Source organism: Centropristis striata, chromosome 21 (genome assembly GCF_030273125.1).
Source record: "Centropristis striata isolate RG_2023a ecotype Rhode Island chromosome 21, C.striata_1.0, whole genome shotgun sequence".
Classification (NCBI taxonomy): Eukaryota; Metazoa; Chordata; class Actinopteri; order Perciformes; family Serranidae; genus Centropristis; species Centropristis striata.
This window is the reverse complement of record NC_081537.1, coordinates 11,184,141-11,208,366: the sequence shown is the minus strand read 5'-3', so window position 1 is coordinate 11,208,366 and position 24,226 is coordinate 11,184,141. Positions and strand designations below refer to the sequence as shown.

The window sequence follows — 24,226 nt, the reverse complement described above, 5'->3', positions numbered from 1 at the left end:
TGCTGGGCGGGGCTTCGGCTGTCATTGAAGTGTTACCCGCTCTCTGTTAATTCACAAAGTGGGGTTAGGGGCCCCCTTCAGGTCTTCAACAAGGCTTCTTGGGATGAATTCAAGACCACCGTATATTATTTTGCTCTCAACTGAAATTTCCGACGTTTTCCAGCGTGGATAGGCTTTGTAGGGTGGAAATACCGACTGGAGGTAGCACTTTACCCGCCTCATTATTCGTTTCGCTGGGTTTACTGGTGTTTTATCTTCAGCTGTGGGAAGCTGAATGGTGTACTGAGCCGTGTAAAAAAAAAAAAGAAAAAAAGAGAGCTTCCCCTGGCAGGCATCATCCCCCTCAGCCAGTCTGACCGCCCACAGTCCGGGGGGAGAAAGTGCTGCTTTGTGAATGAAGGGAGCGGCGGAGGCAGAACACAAACTTTACCAAAATAAAATCCGACGCGTTTTGTACATTCAACTGGAGAGGTTCAGACGGAGCAACAAGCGACACCTGGCCGACAAGGACCAAGAAAATACAGTAAGTCACGACGCCTTTTAGGACCTTGTGTGGCACTGATAGAAAGCAGATTGACAGCCTTTTTTTTCCCGACGGAAAGATGCATGCATAGCAGCCTAACCGTGACTGGAATAACTGTCGTGAGATGGGAGAAAATTTCAGGGCACAATTGAACTCATAGACTCTTTTCTTCCTTTAAAGACGTAATTGATTGTGTCCCAGCGTGGTTTTCGTAGAGAGTTATTGTCGTGCAAACTAATGTAGCTTCTTTAAGTGTATTTTTGTAAGTGTATTTAAAGCTAATTTTACAGCTGCAGCGATTTTGAGTGATTTAGGGATGAAATGAGATTGGTAAACCGCGTCAATTATTTAACTACGCAGTTCCACTTTATTTAGCATTATCTGCCAATTTAGTTCCACTATTCCATTTATGCACAACTAAAAGCATTACACCGATTCATGCAAAGTTTCCATCTGCTTGCCAGTGTGTTTCGCAACCTTACATGACTCATGCAGAAGACGTGCATTCCCAATGTCACCATGAACAATAAATAGACTCATAGAAGACTCATTCATGATATTATGAGGATTCTCCTCCAGGGAGTCTGACTCAGAAGTGGTAAACATAAGATTTGATTACAGTTCTGTTGTGAACACACTTCTGATACAGCAGCAAGTGTTTTTCTGTGGCTTATATTGTGTTTCAGTTATGTTGGCCTTTATATAAAAACCACAGTATTGCTTTGGAGTAATAAACCACACTGTCAACACTCACTCAGTTCTCTGATTTTACTGAGGAATTCAACTTCTTCTGCAGAAGCGACCCTGTGCTGGGTATTTCGGAGAAGCTGTGAATCATGGTGGTCAGCTTGGCCTGTGTGGCCTGTTTCTGCCTGGTCGTGGCGGTCAGCGGTGACCCCTGCCTCATCATCAGCGAGATCAACGCCGACAACCCCAGACTGGACACCACTGAGTTTGTGGAGTTGTATCACACCAGTGGACAACGGGCTTCGCTGGACGGCTACACCCTTGTGTTCTATAATGGCAATGGAAATATAGCGTACAAGGTGCTGGACCTCAAAGGCCAGAGCACAGATGACAGGGGGTTCTTCCTGGTGGGCTCGATGGACATGCTGCCCAAACCGGCCATCCTCCTGCCCCCCAACACGGTCCAGAACGGCCCCGACGCCATCGTCCTCTACCACACATCTGCTGCTCGCTACAGTGAGAGGATGAACGTCACGGCCCACGGCCTGGTGGACGCCGTCGTGTACATGACTCGCAGAACTGAAGGCGCAGAGATCCTCGCTGAGACTCTGACTCCAGGAGAGCCTGCCTTCATTGAGGATGAAACATCCCTTGAGGGGGACGAGTCGATTGAGAGGTGCCTTCTGTCTGAAGACCGCTGGGGCTTTCAGGTGTCCTCGCCCTCCCCAGGTCAGAAGAATAACTGCACCCCGCCTGCCGCCCCAGCGACCAGTCCTGTCATCACTGAGCTGAAGCTGGGTGGAGGGCAGGTGGACGGCTTTGTGGAGCTGACAGAAGCTCCAGCTGCAGGTCCTCTGGTGCTAGTTGTGTTGGACGGGAGAACAGACACGGTCAGCGTGAGTGTGAACGTGAATGTGGACACCTCCAAGAACGGGTTGATCTCCTTGAACATAGACAAGAAATACATGAAAGGTCAGTGTGCTGTGGTTTGTTATAATCTAGATTTTTAGGTTATAATGTAGAGCTTCAACGCATTTTGGTCAGTTTTCATTCATTCCCTCACTTTCGTTTTCTTGGAAATTCTTTGTTCCTCTTATGATTTCTTCCCAGGAGATGAGTCCGGGGCAGTGGCTATTTACAGCGGCAGAGCCTCAGACTTCCCCACCGGCAGTCCACTGAGCCAGATTCAGCCTCTAGATGCATTTGTGTTTGCCGGACCTGGAAGCAAGCCTAGTGCCAACCTCACAGAGACTCTCATCCCAGGCAGGGAGCCCTACCAACTCAGCAACAGGCAAGACACTGTGATAGTTTCCCACTCTTTTAATTTCCAAATCAAACCACCCCAATAAAGCTGTAGATTCAAGTGTGAAAGTGAAGTGTTCACTCTGCAGAGGGTCAGCTTGTGACTGTTTTTCCTCTTTGCTGATGCTTTTTTTCCTGTTTGGCGTGTGTCATCTCTGTGGTGAAGTAGTTTCAAGCAGGCTCTCACTCACACTGACTCAGACACTGAAATAGATTTCCACATAACAACACTGAAATTACCAGCAAGTTTAATTCACACCTCGCTGATGAAAATTGAACAACAACAGTCCGGGTTAACAGCCGCGATAGCAGCTCTGTGAGGCTGTACTGAAGCACAAAAGTCAGCATGCTTACATTCTCACAATGACAACGCTAACATGCTGAAGATTAGAAGGGTTGGTATTTTCCATGCTCATTGTAGTTAGTGTGTAAGCATGCTGACGTGTTCTAATTAGCAATGAGTACACCTGAAGCTTCATGTAATGCACTTGTGTTATTTTTTTCCCCCGCCCAAGGTTCATCCTTCCTACTCCCGCCCTACTCTGCTTCTGATTGGCTTACCCTCATATTTTTTCCCTAATCTTAACCAATCTCGCTCGTCATACCTAAACCTAACCACCCAAGTCAAAGAAGTCCGAAGCAGAGAAAGGGGAACTTGGCCTACCTAGGATGGGGGAAAAATAATGCAATGCACTGCAGGTTGGTACTGTGGCAATTCTACAGCCTACAAGAAAAAACTGATAGACAGTCGTGCACACAGTTTAAAATGTACTGGCTCAGTACTCCTCTCTATTTCTGAACCTGTCTGCATTCAGTGTAAGGGTTTGAAAATTTGAAAGGACTTCTAACAAACATGCAAACTGTTCATTCCCCTTCTTACTACGCAGTGTTACGACTAGAACAACTTGCTTCCACAGCAGTGCTAATCCTAAAGAAATACGTGCCACTGCTTCACTGGTTGTATAAGCAGTGTTGGGTAGCATTGCTTTAAAATCTAACCTGTTGTGTGTCTACTTTTTTTTAACTTTTGCATAGGCCCCATTATCTCTAATAATAATAATTCTGCATGTTTATAACAGGATGAAGAACACAGTATTGCCTTTCCAGCTTGTTTATGAACATCTGTTTTAAGAGGGTACCTTCAAAATAAGGGTCAATTTCTAAGGACTGTTTTAATGATTTCATTATTTTGTTAGTTTAAGAGAAGGAGGCTTCTATCTGAGTCGCTGTGGTGTGGCCACCTGGGCCAGAGACCCCGGTGTCTTCTGGGAGGCTCCGCAAACTCCCGCGCAGCCCAACCAGTGCCCCTGGCCAAAGATCTGCCCACACAGTATCTGTGAGTGTTTAAATGTTTGCTTCCCTACACCTGCCTATTGCTTATCATTCTTATGTTGTCTGATACAGCTTATGAGATTTACTTGACTCTGAAAGAAATCCCACACATTTTGCTTTCTCTTTGCACTTTACAGACAGTAGGGAAGGGAATCAGTAATGCATGTGTGATTGACAGTAGTAGCAGTATCAATCTTACCTGATTCAGACACTGTGCAATTCATATAATGCAAGGGCGTGACTTAAGTATGCATGGGAATAAGATTATTAAATCATGACAGTGGCTTGGTAGTTAGAACAGGATAATGTGTGGCCGTGAGAAAATAAGGGGTCACCACATGTGTCATGAGGAGCTACATATACAGGCATGCAGACATAGATACACTCAAATAGATTAATTCAGAGTAATTTGCAGAAAGAGATACAGTGCGTCCTCATGCATATCTTCAGATTGTTGACCTCGGGGGGGATATAGATTTTATCATCCACCGGCAGAAACTGTGCGGTGGCCCTGAGAGCTCCACGCACTGCAAATCAAGAAAATACATGCAAATAGACAAAACACAAGCAACTGATAAAAACATTTTCACCAACGTGACGTTAAAGCCAGATAAAGACCTCCATGTCAGCCAAAATGATTTGGAAGAGAAAACAAAAGGCTGTTTGTTCAACTTTAACCAGCAGTACTTCAGTCAGAGTCCCTAGTGTGGGGGAGCAAAAGCCAAAATGATATGCGGATGTATTAGGAATAAATGAAGAATTCACATTTCATTTTTTCTGTAACACTCATTATAAGGTAATGTATGTAAATATAAACACAATGTCTTGTTTGAAATTCAGAAGTCTGTAGTGAAACATCAATATAGTCATGTCCCGTCTAGCTTGTCTATTTTTTGCTCCGTCTTACAGATTGATAGGCCATTTTTCTCTTTGTTGCTGAGAGGATCCATACCACTCTCATGTTTGCTGCCTGAAAATGCATATTTAGATCTCAAGACAAAAAAGTGCTATCACTCTTCTCATCCATCTCGTAGCAAACACCAAATAAGACTATTTGTCCAAATGTCACCTTTTAGATGTATAGAACATAGAATTAGTTATAAAGTGCCAATCTTACTGTAGAATTTGCTTACTGCATGCACACAAATAATCAGCCAGTATATTTATGGATTTGAGTATTCACTTTAATACCAAAGGCATATGTTTCCTTGATAATACATTATAAATGAAAGGGACATTAGATTTCAACTTAACAGATTATTTCAGTCACAGTCTTTCCTGTTTTCATAACTCACAAGTATTAACAGGAGAAATAAGTTGTATGTGACATAATTATGCACTACTGACAATTATCAGATCTGTAAGGTATTGTGTTAATGCATTTACCATTAAATTAATGAAAAAATAATATTCAAATGTCCTTTTATAAGATATTTAAGTGTATTCAAAACAGTGGAGACAGATTTCAATGCCTCCTCAAACAGTACAGTCCACTGGGCTCCAAGGTGCAGTAATCCTTTGTGAAAATATTGTATCAAGCTGTCAGAGCTGTAACTGGTGTCCAGTATGCATCTCCGTTATCTCAACAAATCCCTGTAGATACAAAGTGTTGTTGTTTATTTTACCAACTCAGTGCTAAATACGCTTATACGCCGTTTTGCCATTGAGAAAACTGATACCATCTCATATCTGTCTACTATCTACTGCATATCTAAAGCACTTTAGTTAACATGTCGTTGGTTAAATTCCTACACAAACCACAGTGCAGTAAAGGGAAACTATTCCTTTAACAGCAGCTAATTCATACCTTCCTTTATGCTTAAGTGATTCCAGGAGGGACAGATTCTCCGCCTCACCTCCCACCCTGGGGCAACAGCGACTTCCTGATCAACGAGCTGAACACTGACACACCTGGTGCAGCTGAGGACGGCGAGTACATCGAGCTCTGGCATCCATCAGGACGCCGGGTCTCTCTGCAGGGCATCTGGATACTTCTGTTCAGTGCGCACAACAACAGACCCTACAGGGAGATCAGTCTAAGCGGACACTTCACCACTTCTAAGGGCTACTTCCTGCTGGGCAGTGACAGGCTGGTTCCCGCTCCTTCACTCCGCCTGCCCCCCAATACCATCCAGAACGGACCAGATGCTGTGGCGCTCTATCGCAGCCCTTATGGCCCGCCCTCAGCCTCACAAAGGGGGATCCCCACCAAAGGGCTGCTGGATGCAGTTGTGTACCGGCAGAGAGGCTCAGATAAGGACGCGCAGGAGTTGAGTAAAGCTCTGACCCCGGGACAGCTGCCTCTGCTGGAGGATCCAGAGGTTCTGCCTGGTGATGAGGCCCTCAGCCGCTGTAGAGGCCTTTACCCCTACGACCTGTCTGCTTTTTCAGTGAGTATGAAGGGTTGCAGAATGAAACTTGGGGCGTTTTTTACACCTATAGTGTGTTTGCTCTCATTTGAATCAGAAGTTTGCAAACTTGCAAGCATTTTCTTGCCCTTGGTTGTTTGAGAAAACAAACAAGTTAACCCAAATGCATCACTACAACTGTGGTAATTTTCTAGGCACTATACCAGGAAAAACTATACTAGCAGAATCTTGAATTCAAGTCAAAGAAATGTCTTAAAAATACTTTACGCTACACTTCACACTTTGCAAAGAAGATGTGCTCAGTTCATTCTCCAGCTAGCTGCTTCTACCACTATAGTTCGCTTGCATACCTGGATGCAAAGCCCGTCTGGCTGAGGGAGCTGTTGAGTTCAATTTGCAGAGTAAACTTGGTAGTTAGGTCGGATCAAGGTCGGATCACGTTCCCACCACAGTTGAATTGCTGCAGAGTTCACTTGGGATCAGACCAAGACCGCCTCTTTTCAAGGGTCTCAGTGCGATTGTTTTGGTCCACAGCCGAGAGCAATTACTGTGTTCACACCTGCCTTAACAGATCGCATCAAGCGGGAAAACAAATCAGAGACCAGTTAAAAAAAACCTAAATAAACCCTAACTCTGCTAAGCAAAAACACAATATTGTGGAAAACCAAGATGAAAATACTCATTAAAACTGTCTTGACTAATGGATTCAAATAACACCATTTTGGGATGATTGCTTATTCACTGCTTGCCTCAGCTTAGTTTAGCTCAGCACAAAGACTTGAAACGGAAAAACAGCAAGTCTGGTGGCTGGTTACAAAATACCAACACCAAACACATAATATGCAATAACGGAAACTTGTTATAGTGAAAACGTCTGTCCAGGCCAAATAATTCACTGTAAGTGGATAATTGTGATGACAGAAATGTTCTTTTCTAAATAAAAATGTATTAAAATGGATAGCTTTGCTATTTTCAGTACAAATTAAATTACTATTCTGTGTATTATTCAAGGCTACACGGTGGTGTAGTGGTTAGCGCTCTCGCCTCACAGATAGAGGGTCGCCGGTTTGCATCCCGCCTGCGGCTCTTCTGTGTGGAGTTTGCATGTTCTCCCCGTGTACTCCGGCTTCCTCCCACAGTCCAAAAAACATGCACTTAGGTTTAATTGGGGACTCTAAATTGCCCGTAGGTGTGAATGAGAGTGTGATTGTCTGTCTCTATGTGTCAGCCCTGCGATAGTCTGGCGTCCTGTCCAGGGTGTATCCCCGCCTCTCGCCCAATGACAGCTGGGATCGGCTCCAGCCCCCGCGACCCGATTGCGGATAAGCGGTTAATGGGAATGAATGAATGAATGTATTATTCAAATCACCATAACACATTATAGTAGAACTGTATACAAAGTATATAGTAGATTACAGTATTTGAAATCATAATCTGGCTATAGCCTAAAACAGTATAATCAGTAGTTCTAAGTAGTTCTACATTTAAAAAAAAACCTTTAAAAATAAATTTTAGGCTACGCTGGTAGAAAAAACTCAGAAGTTGCTGCTCATTTCTCAAAATGTTGAACTATTCTTCTAATAGAAGCTAAATGTGTTTTTTATTTAAACTGATGGGGATGTGTCCTTATTGGATACATCACACACTTTTAAAACCATTAGAATCTAAATGTCTGAAGTGCATCAATCACTACAGGTGGCTCCGCCCACACCTCTGAGGGAGAACAGCTGCCCCCGCCCCCCTCCAGCGCCTGAGGGTGTGGTCATCAGTGAGGTGGCTAGTGGCCACTGGACCAACCACAGCCGGCAGAGCGCATTTGTGGAGCTGCACGGGCCCCCCATGACGGACCTGCGGGGCCTGGTGCTCTCCGTGTTTGACCAGGAGCGCAGTGGGACCGTCATTGCTCTTCCATTGACCGGATCTGTTGACCAGGATGGATTTTACATCATTGGAAATGTCACTGGAGCAGGTGAGGGCAGGAGGAAAAGTGAAACCAAAGATTTTCTTCCTCATTCTTGATTATGTCTTTCCCACACTCTTTTTTTCTGCTTTGGTACCCATTTCTACCATGTCTCACTTTACCCCTCCACCTCCTTTCTCTCCTGCATAGATCAGACTTTCCTAGAGGGTTCGACAGTGCCGTTTCGAGGAGCAGTAGTCCTGTGCTATGACCTGTTCAGCGTCTGCAGAGCTGGCACTGCTCTGACCAACTCCAGTCTCAGAGATGTACTTGTGTTCAGTGAAAACCAGCGGCTGCTCTCCTCTCTGTCCACCACCAGAGGGCGACAAGTGATTCCAGCTGCCAGGTAAAGGCAGAATCAACTCAACAGCACTGACTACTTTTAAATGTTTGAACACTTATGCTGAGCAGTTATGGAGGGCAAAGGGTTGCTGATATGACTACTAGTTACAAAATAAGCCTTTTCCCAGCAGCCATTTCAACTTGTTATTGGAGAAAAAAAGTGTTACTAATAACTTAAGCAACTTTCGGCACTGTACCCCAAATTGAAGCCATCTCTACTTTTATTTTTGTGTTCCTGTGCTTTTCCTACTGTTGCATGTACAAATGTCCTCAGTAAAAAAAAAAAAAAAAGAATTCACAGATTTTTTGTAGGCATGGCTGCCTTCATACAATCACAAGCTTATTTTAAACGGATAGACTCGTTCATAAAATTGCACTACATGTTAATTGATTAGAGCAGCATGAAGCAGTGTCAAGGGGAAAAAAACAGAAACCCAGGTGGGAAATGTTGGAGGGAAATAGTCCAATCAGTCACATTCACCTCTGGATTTTGGTAGTGAGGCAACACCTACAGCCTCTGCTCACCAATTTCCTGGGGGCAAGCTTTCTGATTGACTCAGTGTAGCCTTTTTTACATCAGCACTGATATCCCACCACCGCAGCTCTGGAGAACATGACAAGATGACACTGATTATACAGGATCACCAGGAAAACATTGAAATGATGTATTTATGGAAAAAATGTATCTATGGAAACAGTACAACCATTGTAAGAAACAGGGACAACTCAAAAATGTCTTTTATGCAGAATAACACAGGTACAATAATATTTGTTTGTTTTTACACTGTATGTATATGTTTGTATTCATATACTTGTGTTGCATGTGCAGATCAGTGGAAGATGGTCCTGTTTCGCTCAGCCGGTGTTCATGCTGTGAGGTGAGGAGCCCCTCCTCCTGGACCAGCTCCTCACCCACACCTCACCACACCAACCTCTGTCCCAGCTCCGCCTTCTCAAGTCACATCGACCTCTGCCTTGGACCCCTGTCCAGTGACTGGCAGGAGCAGTCAGGAGGTGAGGCATCATGTCTGTAGCTTGATTCTCAACTGTACAATAAAGATTAAAATGCAAACTTTGTCTTTAGGAAAGACAAAACAAGAAGAAGTGAAGATAAAGCAGTAATATGTGAATTCATGTAAAGCAGAAACACTGTAAATATAGCGCCATAAAAACTGACATCCTGTTGTCTGTTTGTCCCAGACTGCAGTGGTCTAATCCAGGGAAGGAGGGTCGCTGAGGTGGCCGACTACCTGGAGCAGAGGTGCCACTGTGGCATCTCTGCCTTATATCTCCAAGGTGAGGCTTTTACTCAATATGAATTGAAATTGTCACATCTGGCTGACTTTTAATGCAAGAAATGACTTGTCCCCGAGATTTTATTAAACTACATGCATTTGTTCAAAGGATTTTAGTGAAAAAGAAAAAAAGACCCCTAATTAGAATGTGAGCCGCCCCTAGCGGTCGTTTGATTAGCTGTTTTTTGGCCCAGTCAAAGGGCAGGGCCATTTTTCTCCCCTGGTTGCTGTTTGGATAGAACACTAAGCTGGATGTGACTCAACGCCACAACAACACGCACCATTTTTAAAAGCCAGTAGCAAGTAGTCACAACAATCATTTGTATTGCCACCATGTGCATGAACACAGCGACAAGAAATACAGCAAGCTCTGCGTGTCTCCTTCCGTATTGTTTATGTTTGGCGTGTCTCCCGTGTTAAATCCGTCGCATATTTGATGTCACGGTCGAAACTGTCTCTAAGCGATTACGCAACGATCAAAAACAATAAACGTCACCTCCGGAGTCTCGTAAATCCCTCTGGGGCCTTTTTTGTAATAGAGATACGCCGAGTAAGCGGCCATTCGAGAGGGCAGGGCCTGAAACCTTCCCAGCGGCCACTTTTTATCCTCCTGGAAACGCACCTTAGGAATGATTTGGGGGGAACGAACCCAACCTCTAGTTCGCAATTGCCGAGTAGTGTGAGCACTGAGTTGCACAAGCCTGCCCCTCTCTCTGCTTCTGTGTCAGTCAGTCCGTGATAAAGTCACTGAACATACTAGTACAGTGAACGGGAGCCCTGTGAGAGTTGCAGTCATTCAAAATAGTTGGTAGGAAGCACTGCCAACTATTGTATTTATTAACGTTTCGAAAATATATGTGATTGTTATAGCAGCTTTCAGTTTGGAAAATGTAGCTTCAGCCAACTGAATTCTCAGCTCATTGGCTTATTCATGAAGCTCTTTTGAACAGTACAACTGTGGAGGTTGCTGTTGCCCTGGAGTTGCAAAGTAGGGATAAAGACCTGTTGTTATGCTGTAGGAACACAGTTGTAGGGTATTTTTTATTTTTTATTTAACCTTTATTTAACCAGGAAAGTCTTATTGAGATTAAAAATCTATTTTACAAAAGAGTCCTGGCCAAGACAGGCAGCAGCACAATTAGTTACAGACAATCATTTAACAACAACAGAGAACATAAAAATAGAGTCACAGTCAGAACATCATCAAACAAAGCATGTACAGACAGAAGAGCCAGCTTCAACATCATGAAGTAAGGATTTAAACATGTTTAGAGAAACCAGCTCCTTAAGTTTTAGCGCATTTTGCAGCTGGTTCCATGAAAAAGGAGCAGCATAACTAAATGCCCTTTTCCCCAGTTCAGTACGGACTCTAGGCACAGTCAGTAAAAACAAGTCCTCAGTGCGGAACTGATACTTTCCTGTGCTTTTCTGAATTACATACTTCTGCAGGTATGTAGGAAGAACACCGAGGATGGTTTTATAAATAAGGATATGCCAATGATGGAGTCTGCGGGTGGACAGGGCAAACCATCCAACACGAGCATACAAAGTATTGTTGAAAGGTGATGCATTAAAGAGGAAATCCCTTAGATAATAATTAGTGGTCAACTTGTATGGGTTTTTCAATTGCCTATGCCCATATTATTAGAGAACAGGTGGCCGTTGCGCGGTACCACAAGATCTTCATCTCAACCAACACAGCATAATTATTATTGCCTTTGCTACACTCCTGGCTAGGAGACTTGTATTACTTAAGTGGAAGGAAAGATTCCCCCCAACTTGTTATTGCTGGATTAGAGATCTCCTGCCACATCTGGCCCTAAAAACAATTTCCTATGCTATGAGAGGCTGTACCCTTAAATTTTACATCATCATTTACACCAGCAACTAACAGGAGAGGAGCAACACTCAGGATCGCCACACTTGCAACCTCTCCCAGCTCTGGGAGTTGATTCTCACAGGACATAATGTAGAGACAGAGGCTCAGGTGTGGCTATCTCCTTGGTATTAAGACATCCTGCATCTCTCATATAACCGTCATGAATTGTGCTCTTCAGTTTCAAGTCCCATTTCCTGTTTCCTGTTCACAGAATGAATTATATCTACCAAGCCAGAGCACGTCCTGAACACTTTGATACGAAGTTAATGAAAGATTTGTCCGTCTGTGTTTAAGGGGCCAACTTTACCTGTGTCTCTGGGTGGCTACGAGTATGGGGAAACATCCAGGCGCTGTCGAACCATCAGAAGGCCCTCATCATCCAGACGTCGCACATGAGTCCTTCATCCGCTCAGGGAGACGTCTGCTCTGCTCCAACCACAGACCGTTACACAAGCGCAGGTTAGCACCCCCATGACAGCTCCCCAGTGGAACAATGCATATATTGCCAGTTTTTCTGCTCAGTGTCACTGCTTCATCAATTACAAGCTCAAAACAAAACAGATGCTAATCAGCCAAATCAACTAATTAATAGTCTGCTTGTTTCGGCTTCTCAGTATAGTCTCTGGGGTCTTAAAAAAAACACTGAACAAAACAGTTTTTAATTAAATTGGTGGTAAGACCTCTTACAAATATGTAAAAATGATCTGATATGTTTTTTCATATTTAATCTATATTAAGATTTGTTGCTCTGGTAGAAAAATAACGGACTGAATTGTGGTAATTGAAAGATCAGGCGTGGTTAGCAGTTAGAGTTGCAGATAAGCACATCAAAGTCACAGCAGGAGATAAAACTGTTGTACAGAGTACACATGTACATGTTCTACCTTGTGCCTTGAATGTGATTTCAGACCAATTTACTAGATTTATTAAGTTATACTGTATATGCATCGTTATCGTCTATCCGGCAGATGACCACAGGATACTGAAACCCTACGAGAAGGAAGTGATGGAGAATTAATAAAAGGGAGGATTAACGATTAACTAATCGCTAAAATCTCTAGTTTGAATTGACAAAAGAAGGTTTGAACATGGGTCAGATAACCCTGGTCATCGGTGTGGAAGAGGGAACAGAAATATAACGTCACAGTAGGTTTCTTTATTGCATATATTAACCTCTCTCTTCATCCTTTTGGACCCTGGTGCTGGTTTTTAATACAAAACTGACTGAGCCAAAACCCAGAGATCACAAGTGGACAGATGAGACACTCCGCCCGTTACACCTGTGTGTGTGATGCGTCTCCAGCTGACCACTTGTGTTCAGATTTTGTTACTACCTACTTTGTAACTTCCATTAGAAGTTGAAATTGCCCCGTGCACATTTATGACGTTGGATAACAACAAAAACTTGAGTTGCTAGTTGTTATCTTGGTCACCCCAGCAAGTGGTTTATATGGTTCATAATTTAGCAAGCAGTATCCTTGATTGAACACAGTCATTAATTACAATAAAGTTATTATGTCAGGAGTTATTGACACTATGAAGACCATTAAACCATTTAAAGACTAATTATTTATATTTTCACGCATTTCACAATCAAACTGTAACATTTTTCACAAACTACACCTTGCTAACGCCTGAGGGTTTGACTAATGACTGGAACAACCTTCCCATTCCATGAGGTTCTAATGCAATGAAAATGTTGCTCACTATTCCAGAAACCAAGATAAACCTAAGATGTGACAAGGGGAGATACATCTAGTCTGCTTATAAAAAGCTTTGGCTCAGCTGTTAGCAAGAAAGCTAACATTAAGCTAGCCACATTCAAAGTCAGTTACAATACATACGGTTAACAAACAAATATAATTTGACAGCATGTTTGAGATTGCGATCTATGTAACTTGTTATGTAAAACTTTTAAAATAGTTTTCCCCAGAAAACACAGAGGGGCAGTGTAATTCTTGCATTTTGTAAAACACAAGCTGCAAGAATTATACTCTTGCAGTCTCTTGCAGTGCTGATGATAATGATAAAGGATGTGGAATTAAAGGAAAATGCTCAATGTTCGAAATAATTGCAATAAACTGTACATCATGACTCATCCCTGTTGTTAAGGTTACCACCACCACGCCCATTCATTTAGAAAGAGACCATTTAATCAGAACTGCTTAGCAGGCATCAGTTATTTGGAATGAATGGACATCCTACAGTCAATCAGAGTAGAATTTACCCAGCAACATGGAAAATTGCTTAGTTGGACATAAAAATAGCCTCTTAATGGCTCTGCTGGAACAAACAGGATGAACCTGTCATTGCAGTTTTTTTCATGGTTAGTGGTGTAGTCTGCCATTTCTGTACAGGATTTAACTTACCCATCTTGATATGAGAGATGAGAATTTTTGATCAGCATTAGCAGTATCATAATTCAGGTTTAGGTAGGTTATTTGAATCCTGTACAGGAATGGTGGACTCTGACACCAACTCTAACAAATACGACAGAGAGACAGCAGTTACTGCTATTGCTAACCGGACATTTCCTACTACTGCTAACTGTTTTATTAAGTTGAAAATGCTGCATAGTTCTGCTTTTAAAAAAAGAACATGCAAGATGGTGGGAGAAAATTACAGCCATTTTAAAGTAAAATATTTGACTTGTAGTACAAAGTGAAAATGGTACAAAAATCTGAATCTAATATTCTGTTATACTCACTCTTGCACTTTATGCTGAATGGAGTCTGTGCTTATTGCTGAACACTGACTGCATCTCGTCGGGTCTATTTTGCAAGGATGGATGTTTTTCTTTGCATTGAAGTGGAAAATGACAGGTTATTTGCTTATCATTATGAAGTGAATGTGCATTGCAAAATGTAATGGCAGCTTCAGTGTTCAAATTGGTTCCCTAGAAGCATCACTTTCACGATGCAACTCTCTCTGTCGCTGGGTTGGGACAATAACGGCTGGATTTACAGCTCAAAGCAAGTGCTTATGAGTTATGAAATCATAAGACGAAGATTTGGGTTCAATGGTGGTTGAAACGTTGTCTTTTTCCACTCTAAGCCGCGATTGGTCTTGTAGAATCTGAAAGGAACAAAATATATTGCTGCTTTAAAGTTTCATCAGGATGTTTGAATTCCCATGTTGTGTTTTAAACGTAATCATTTATTCAGAAAGTGTAACTGGATTTTTATTTCTCCTAGCATCTGCCCTGGGGTTACAGATAGGGCTGATAGTGGCAGTGCTCCTGCTGCTGGGACTAGGAGCTGCTCTGTTCACATATTTCTACAGGAGGAGGTAAGCAGTTATCTCTCTCTGGTCTTTCAGATTGTGCATACTGATCATAGATATTTAAAAATTCCTATTTTACGCCATGTCAACAGGATTCATTTCTATATCCCATCTTACAATGACAAATCCTCAGACCATTACTTTGTTACAATAAAGCCAAGTCACACTCAATTTGTGCCTATTTCTTTAAGAGCTGCACATGTCTAAAATCTCAGAGGAAGAAAATGAAAAGTAGCAGCCGGCAAAGGTGTTGAAGATAAAGGGAAATAACATAGAACCGCTGCAACAATACAGTGTGAAATTGTGGTAACACTGTCATAATAACATATACATAATATACAGTATAATGAAAAATGTGCAACATATTTATATTTTATACTTATTTGGTTTCTGAGGGTTAGTTGATAGAGACCTATCAATGACAAGTACACCCTGTTTTGTCGTCTATTTTACTCTAAATGGGACCATAATTTACTAAATGAAAATTATGCTGTATTGAAGAAGACTTGAAACTAGAGATTGAGATCATAAACTCATTAGGACAATGTTCACTGAGTTAATTAATCAAGTGAGAAGTAGGGTAATGTTCTCATAGTCTCCTATACAGTCAGATTTCTGAGTGCACTCACTGTCTGCTGGTCATGAAAAAGAATGCAGGTTTAGGACACTTTCACATTGGCCTCACTTTTCAGTCCCACTGAAGATATATAACTGGTTGATTAGTGAGCTTTAGAGGTATTTATTTTTTCACTTCATTTTAAATCCATATTTCTGTCCCATTAAATTTCAGTCTCATAGGAAAGCACAATATTCCCAGAAGTGTGAAATGCCACAGTAAATGTCAGGTTTTGGGGTCGGACTGTAGCTCAGAATGAAAGAGCAGGAACTTCTTCTTCATCTATAATTTTATACTTGCGTAGAACAGTCACAGGGAGGAAGTATGTCGTTGAGAAACATATTTTTCCACTGGCCGTTACATCTGAAACCCATGCTGAGCCTTTTTTTTTGGCCCAAAGATTATCCCCAATTACTCTCTTTACCTGTGTACAAAGCTCATAAATAGCAATAGAAGTGTGCTCAAGTAGTTGAAAGCAATTTTGTTAAATGATGAAAATCACAGAATGAGGTAGCATGAAGCGGAGGCAATTTAAAGGTCAAACGTTGGAATCCACTTACCTGAGGACAAATAACTTGTTAAGAGGCTGATTCCATTACCAAGACAGGAAAGGCGAGTGGAGAGTCCCTATAGGGGGCCACAGGATTGAGTTTGTATAGCTGGAAGTAAGTTAGCATTTTAGGGTCTTACCTCTCAAACTCAAAGGATTTTGAATGGGTTGGTGGATAGAAATGAATTAAATAAGGTCTGTGGTTAACACACGCTAAAGAGATGGTTGCGTTTTGTCGTACGACATAAAACACATTAGTAAATAAAATAGCCGGTTGCTAACAAGTGGCTAAATGAGACTACAGTGGTTGTCTGGAACATTAGACGTTATCACACCGGACACGGACAGGAACTCTCTCACTAGTCCGCCTCACAGCCTCATGTTGTGTTTTTCAGTGTTCAGTGTTTAGCCTAATAAACTCTTGTACATTTATGAATACATTGTTAATAGTTTATCAGGCTACGGTTTTGCTAGCTTGTCAAAAACTGCTGATTAGCTTGTCGGATAGCATCTGAAGCTAACGGCAGTTACGTTGAAGTCATGCAACTTTGGTGTAGTTTTCTATAGCATGATGTTAGTTTTTTACTTCTGTCGGCTACATTAATGCTTCAAACATCATCATCATCAGAAATTTTATTGAGTAGGATAAACCCCTTGAGAGGAATCCTCTCGTTTTCGAGGGGGTCCTAAAGTACATTACAAAACAAAACACTCAACAATTTACAGACATACAACAACAAAGACAACAGGCATCAACACAAACATAACAAACAAAAAATGAACACAAGAATGAACACAAGAATAAACACAACCTCTCAATGGCCGCAAGTTGGCCATAACATTAGCCTAGTAAAACTGAAAGAAGTAACATAATATTATAATAAATTGAAATTGCATTTTTAAAAATAAAAATAATAATAATAAAATAAATATGACATAATATCATCTGAAACATGTGCAGTTTAACTCAAAATAAGAAGACAGGGCATATTTAAAACTATGAAAAGACGTCAATGATCATATGTTTAAAGGAAGATTATTCCAGTCCGATGGCACTTTGAACTTAAATGCTTTTTTACCAATTGTTTTGTTCACTGTAGGAATGAAAAAGAAGTACTGAGATGAGTGTCGTAATTGATATGTTGAGGAATATGGAATCAAACATAATAAAAGTGGTGTTCATTTGTGAAGATAATCCTGCTGAACAAAACATGTAAGCATCAGAAACGTGCGTTTGCCACAGAGCTTATTTTCTGCAATGATCCAGAATCCAATGCAAAAATCCCATTGGTGAATTCTCAATAGACCCCATGGTCATGCTTCTTGGTTAGCCTATAAAAGTACTTAACCCATAAGAACCCATGGTGACACCCGTGTAACAAACACTTTAAATCTTCTATAATCTCTCATATTCAGCTTTATGCTTCACATTAACTCATTAAATCCCTAAGTGATGTATACTCAACACCCTGGTGTGGTGGTCATGTGACTTTAACAGGAAGTGACTTCTCCAAAATGTAGCTGTGACTGGAAACAGAAATGTGAAAAAGTAGCTAATTTTAAAAAGCTTATTTTTTGTTACTTGGCTAAGTTTAAACCCATTTAACAATTCTAATAGGTAACTGATATATGTTATGGAGATGCAAAAGACAAAGACACATTTTCTGCTTACAGAGACACCAATTTATTACCTTTTTTTTTTCTATTTTAAAATAAGAAATATCATAAAGATAAATACCATAAACTGCCAATGTAATGTTCATATGTCACATCACAGAGCTTTGGCATTTAGGGGTAGCATTTTTTTTTTTTTTTAAAACATCAGAAATGTTTTCTATGTGGTCAACTTATAGAACACATCCTTTAAGGATAACTGGGTCTGGGTTCTTATGGGTTAAATTTGTTTCCAGAGCTGCACACTGCAGTATAATTGCAGTGTGCAGCTCTGAAAGCACCCTGCTTGATTCTGCATTTGTTGTTAATGCCGTCGTCTCTGTTCTCAGGCGCCCTCTCGACTATTACACCATGGAGCTGAGTGAACATGCAGAGGGACTGTCGGATCTATAATCCGGGCATGTGGAAGTGCTCGTGTGCGTGGAAGGACTTTAGCAGAGAGAGCCTGAGGCGGGGGGTAATCAGAGGTTAATGTGACCTGTACATAACTGATTGTATGGGTGTTTTGAAACAAGTGCCACCACAAGTGTCCTTCTGTGTGTCCTTGGAAGATCACTGACGAAATGACTCCTAGTTGTCTGTTAACAGTATCCAGTGTGTGTGACGTGTGGTATTTCATGGCACCGGTGACACTTAAATCAGGCAACCCAAGATTTTTAAAGATAATAACCTATATTTCTAAAGGTCGGTGTGCAACCTTTGCCTGTGAACAGTGCTGGTTACTACTTTTAAAGGAAAAGGAATATAAAAGGGAGGATTTTGTTTTAATACTTGAGTCCTAAATGGTCATTTTTGTTGACTTGTTTATGTCACTGTGGAAAAAGCCTTTTAAATGAAAACTGGTAAACAACCATGCTATGCAGGAAGCTCTACCATATAATTTAACGGCCTTCATCACATTCTCAGCTGGTGCAGTGTTTTAACAACGGACTTCATAACCAAGATAACATTTGTTACGCTCAAATTTTGTTTTCCAAACGGTCGACTTCCTGCTTTGATTCCTGCTAAATGCTGTAAAAGTCTTTCGAAGGGCTTTGATTGTCTTTTAAATGTGAATGCTTCTAGCTAACTTGTGATGAGTGTCTGTAACCACTTTTGTACGCTTACTTAAAGCAACCTGTTTACATTTTCTTGGAAAATAAGAAAAAAAAGGATGTGAGAGACTCATTTCTTGAATGAAGAGTATTTGTTTTTTAGATATAAGAGATTGCTTTAGAAAATCAGAACTATTTTGTTTTACTTGGGGGTTTTTTGGTGGCTCAGAAACCTCTGCTGTGCCTTTTGACTCGTGTGTTACATGATCAGCTGATTTCCTCGTTTATTAGAGGGAAACTACAGCCATCTGTGTTGCAGCCATAAGTGTCAATACTATGGATACTGTATGTTAGTTATTCTCAGGGGGGGAAGCAGTTATCACCAATCTGAAGGGATAACTCATTGTAGAAATACAGAAACTAGCTGAGCAAAATAGTTTGATTGGTTAAGGTAGTTTTTAGATAGGAAGGTAATTTCAATTAATCATAAAGTTGCCAATACAAAGTGCCATGAAATAAACGTATAAACCTGGATATGCTCCATTTGTAATATAGTTGATGTGCCGCTTACCTTGTACTGTTGCCTTACTCACCTGCTGTGGTGGACAAAATTTCACTTTGTTTGCTTAAATCGCCCTTGTGAGGAGATTTTCCTCAGCTCTAATTTCTCAGTGTTTATGTAAATGAATACACCTCTGTCAAGCAAAATGAACCCTATGAAATCTGATTTATTTAACCCTTTGATGCACAACATATGGACAACACTTCTAAAGTATAACATGGGTCAAAAATGACTAATTTATCCAAATTTGTATTAAAATTAAATTACTTAATACTATAATAATAGTAATTTGTTTCAAATAGTTACTTTCCACACTCATATATTTAATATATTTAACATGTTTATGTATCATTTTGTCACACATACAGTGTATCTTGAAGGTATTAACAGAGCTTCACTTTTTCCACATTTTTTTATGTTTCAGCCTGATTCCAAAATTGATTAAATTCATTTTTCCTTAAAATTATACACACAATACCCCCATAATGAAATTTTTGACCCATGTTGTGCATTAGAAGCGTAGTGATACTAAAAGGGTTTTTATTCAAAAAGTAAGAAATGAAAAACAAAAAATTAGGATGTATGATAATGAAAAACAAATTGATTGAGGAAAACCTGGAATACTGAATGATGAAATTAATTTATTGCGAAGATATAGAAAATTAAAAACTCAGTCGGGTCACTTTAGACCCATGTTGTGCATCAAAGGGTTAACAGCAGCACTGATGATTTCAATTAAGCTCAGCTATTGAAAACCCAGATTTCTAACCAGTAAAATCATGTAAATGACGGCTTTTTTTGGGCCGTCTCCCCACCCTCATCCCTTGAAATAAAGCTGTTAAGAATTGTTCATAAAATGTCTTATATTGTAAACTTCTATATTGTTAGGATTTGTGTAAAATGGTATTAGAAAGTTTTAAACAAAAAGCAGAAGGAGGAGTCACAAGAACTGATACTTTGGTACCAAGTCCATGCTTTATTGTTCTGTTTTTGTCTTTTAGTAGTATTGAATAGGATATTAAGAATCATGTAATTTGCCTCTATTATTAGTATGGACTACTAAATGTCTGGTATCGTGACATTCCTATTCACATCTCAAGATTACTCCCCAAATAATATATCGAAATGCAAATGTGCTGACTCTTGAGATGCTTTCGCACTGAAGAAGCTAAGAACACAATATGATGTAACACTTCTGCTGAAAGCATTTATTTAACATTTATCACATCCATCCCTGTATATACTGTATTTATATAGCACACTGACAACAATCACAAGAAGTGGGGAAAGAGTTAGATCAGGGGCATCAATGTTCAAATCTAACACCAGAAACTTACAGATGTATTACTGGGAACTAAAAGTGTGTGTACTGCATGTACAGAGAACTAAGACACTGAAGAACTTGTTACCGAAACCTTGGAAAGAAAGTTTTTTATTCATCTGCATCCCCAATTCAAAAGCTTTCTTCCCACTGTTTGCCTTCCAATGTCATGCACATGTAGCAGGTTTGAAATAAAATACTTGTGCAGGTGTGCAATTTGTGCCGTGTCACAGTTGTTTTTATGCTGCCATGCAACAGTCGTGGCTGGAGATATTATGTTTTCGGGTTGACCGTCTGTTTATATACAGAAGGTGAAAGGTCAACTTCAATAGTTATGTTTCCATCAATGAATTTCTATACACACTTTGAAGATTCACATGTGAAAAGCATGATGGAAACACCAAAGTTGGATAAAACCTTTGAAAATGCACATAAAAGTGTTTACACTTGCTTGAGGTGGTTATTGATAGTTAATGGGCTAAACGGGAGATGGAAACGATTATTCTGAATAAGTATTGAAGTATATCTGAAGTAGTGAACACTTAACTCACATGACTGATCATGTGGATTGAGTTGAGAGCAGTTCCGCTCTCCAAAAGAACAATTATAAGTTGCCAATTGAATTAAATTCCTGAAGACTTGTCTCTATATTCTCTCGTGGGTGGCCAGTTGCCCGATTAGTAACTTATTTTTTATTGTTGTTTTTTCTCTCTTCCAAACTCTACTTCTTCTACTGTTTACTGACAGATTAGCATACAGCAATACATTACACTGCCATCTTCTGAGGAAAGTATGTTTATGCAGCTTTGTTTGTTTGCTCTAAACCAGTTGATGGATTGTACGCAGTTTTTTTAATGCAACTTTTCAAAAAAATTTCATATCAAAATTCACTTTGACTTTAATGTAAACACGGCTACTGTGGCATCATAACATTCTTCAGAAACATTTTCGGGATAACTCACGAACAGAAGGGCCGATTGTTGGTCGGATACTGAATTTGTGACACTGAATTGGTAGCTTCTTTACCAACATGGTCTCACAGAAATCAGTGGAATAGCCACGGAATCGCTCAAATTTCCATGAAACTGACACGGATTTCGCTACATTGCAAGTTAATGACAGTCATATCCCGTGGCTATTCCAACATACAAAGTGATTATGTACATTCACTGAGTGAATATTTAGAAAATAAAACATATATTTCTCGCTAGAAATGTGATCAAAATCCATTTTTATGCAGAAATTAAGTCAAAATATTGATTTTTCACTAAAAATGAGAAAACTGTCCACCATGTTTTTTGTTCTGACCGCCGGGACCTTGAAAGTCACGTGACTTGGAACAAACCAATAGCCACGGGATATGACCGTCATTAACTTGCATTGTAGCGAAATCCGTGTCAGTTTCACGGAAATTTGAGCGATTCCGTGGCTATTCCACGGATTTTGAGTTAAGCGAAATCCGTGGCTGTTTCACGGATTTCTGTGAGACCAGGTTCTTCTTTACAGCAATGTCCATGTTTGAAGCAATGACTACTGTTAAAGTGACAACATTGTGTTCTCACAACAGAATGTAAAAATTATCTTCTGATTGAAGAACACCTGCCATGCTCTGATTTTGTCCTTCACCCTCTCTGCAACAAGCTTCCAATCCACCACAGCTCTTTGCAGAGAGGCTGAAAGGGTTATCTAAGATGTTTTTGACTTTGTCCTTCACCCTTCTCTATACTACTGCCTCCACACTGTCCATTACCAACCTGATCACCTAGCTGACCTTCCTAAACAGCTTGTAGAGACTGTTGATGTCCAAGCCTTGACACTACTACCTGAGTACTGATGGAAGATTTGCAGGAGCCTGTTGCTCAAACTGAAGAATCTCCTCAGGAAGAATTGTCTGCTCTGTCCTTTTCTGAAGACTACTGCAGTGTTGTAAGCCCAGTCTAACATATTCAGCTTTACTCTCCTGAAAAAATACTGTGTTATTGAAGAAGATAGATTGATCCCAATTACTAATTTCCAGTGAGAAACATGCCAATATTGATACCTTTCATACCAGAAAAATACACTTCATACCTGTTGTTAAAGGCACATTGAGTGGCTGGAAGCGTTATGTTTTCTGGTTGTCCGGCTGGATATATCCATAAGATCAAAGGTCAACTTCACTGTGACATCATTATGTTCGTCAGAAACATTTTTCTGGCCATTATTCAACACAATAACTCTGGAACAGAAGGGCAGAGCGTTACCATACTTTAAATCTGGTCGGATACTGAATTGGGGACACTGATCCTTGAAACTGTGGTGATTCATCAATCTTTTGTGCTGCTTGATTGAAGAAGTGTGTACATCTACGTTTGAAAATTGATAGCTTCTTTACAGCAATGTCCGTTTTTGAAGCAATGACTACTGTTATGATGAGAACCTTGTGTTCTCTTAGTATCAGCTTTGTTGGGCAAGGATTTAAAAATCTCAAGAGGCTTTCTCGTACTTACAGCAAATGGCATCCTATCTTTAAACCTTCGCCTCGATTGAATAACACCTGCCATGTTTTGATTTTGTCCTTCACCCTCTCTGCAACAAGCTTCCAATCCACTACAGCTCTTTGTAGAGCGGCTGAAATCTTTATCTAAGATGTTTTTGATTTTGTTCCATGTCCTCCCTTTTGGTACTTCCTGTCCATTCCTTCCTGTCCAAACTGTCCATTTCCAACCTGATCACCCATCTGAACTTTCTAAACAGCTTGTGGATGCTGATGTTGATCTGCAGGAGCCTGTTGCACACACTGGAAGATCAAGAACGATAGTAACATGCTAATACAGTTCAAATTTCCATTCCAAAAAAATATAGTTCAAACTTTTGTTAAAGGCACATTGAGTAGGATTCGTCTCATGTGGTCAGGAACACGACATTATATCAAAAACCCCAGGGCAGGGTCTCAGCTGCTACACACACTTCTAGTGGGTTAAGAAAGCTTATTTTCTACACATTGTTTTGAGGAATCTTCTTAATCCTACTCATTGTGCCATTAAATTCCTAAAAAATCTTCACAACATACGAGTCTGGACAGACATGAAGACTGAGGTTGATCTAGTTCAATCTGGTGTGTTCCACTTCTCACTGCTCTCTGTTTGATATTTCTTTTTTGCCTCCCAGTTAGGATTGTTAAGCATTTTACATGTAATTAAGTTGAGATGTGAGATTTTTCCTCTTATAATTTTCTGACCATGTTGACGCCAGTACTCATGTCATATCGCAGCTCCTTTCTATGCAGCTCAAACTTCACAGTCGAGAAACTGCCTACATAGAAAATACTGCAGCATGGTGAGAGTTTCAGGCCTTGCGTGCACAAGTACAAAGCAGAAGTTTATTCCTCCGTCTTTTCGCTGTTCAACCTGCTAACCACAACACAGGAAGGCAGATTAGACAGGAAGGAGCTGCAGCATGACACGGTATCTGCAGCAACAGTACAGACTTATGATGACTAGAGCTGCTGTGTGTTTG

At 40.6% G+C, this 24,226-nt stretch overlaps 1 protein-coding gene across 1 annotated transcript; it reads left to right on the top strand.

The window, feature by feature from the left end:
• Window positions 1-18,758, top strand: si:ch211-183d21.1 (uncharacterized). Its single transcript, XM_059325201.1, has 12 exons — window positions 1-523; window positions 1,320-2,182; window positions 2,321-2,501; window positions 3,709-3,848; window positions 5,669-6,234; window positions 7,909-8,182; window positions 8,324-8,519; window positions 9,345-9,529; window positions 9,716-9,811; window positions 11,984-12,148; window positions 14,884-14,977; window positions 18,141-18,758. Exons 2-12 carry the CDS (start codon window positions 1,360-1,362, stop codon window positions 18,202-18,204), a joined length of 2,784 nt encoding a protein of 927 aa, XP_059181184.1. The 5' UTR covers window positions 1-523; window positions 1,320-1,359; the 3' UTR covers window positions 18,205-18,758.
• Window positions 18,759-24,226: the final 5,468 nt, after the last annotated feature.

What these genes read in the sequence shown, in the direction of transcription:
- si:ch211-183d21.1 (XM_059325201.1), top strand. Translation starts at nt 1,360, where the DNA reads ATGGTGGTCAGCTTGGCCTGTGTGGCCTGTTTCTGCCTGGTCGTGGCG. An exon ending in CCCTACCAACTCAGCAACAG is followed by an intron (nt 2,502 to 3,708) that starts GCAAGACACTGT and finishes TTATTTTGTTAG; the next exon opens with TTTAAGAGAAGGAGGCTTCT. An exon ending in CTCTGCCTTATATCTCCAAG is followed by an intron (nt 9,812 to 11,983) that starts GTGAGGCTTTTA and finishes TCTGTGTTTAAG; the next exon opens with GGGCCAACTTTACCTGTGTC.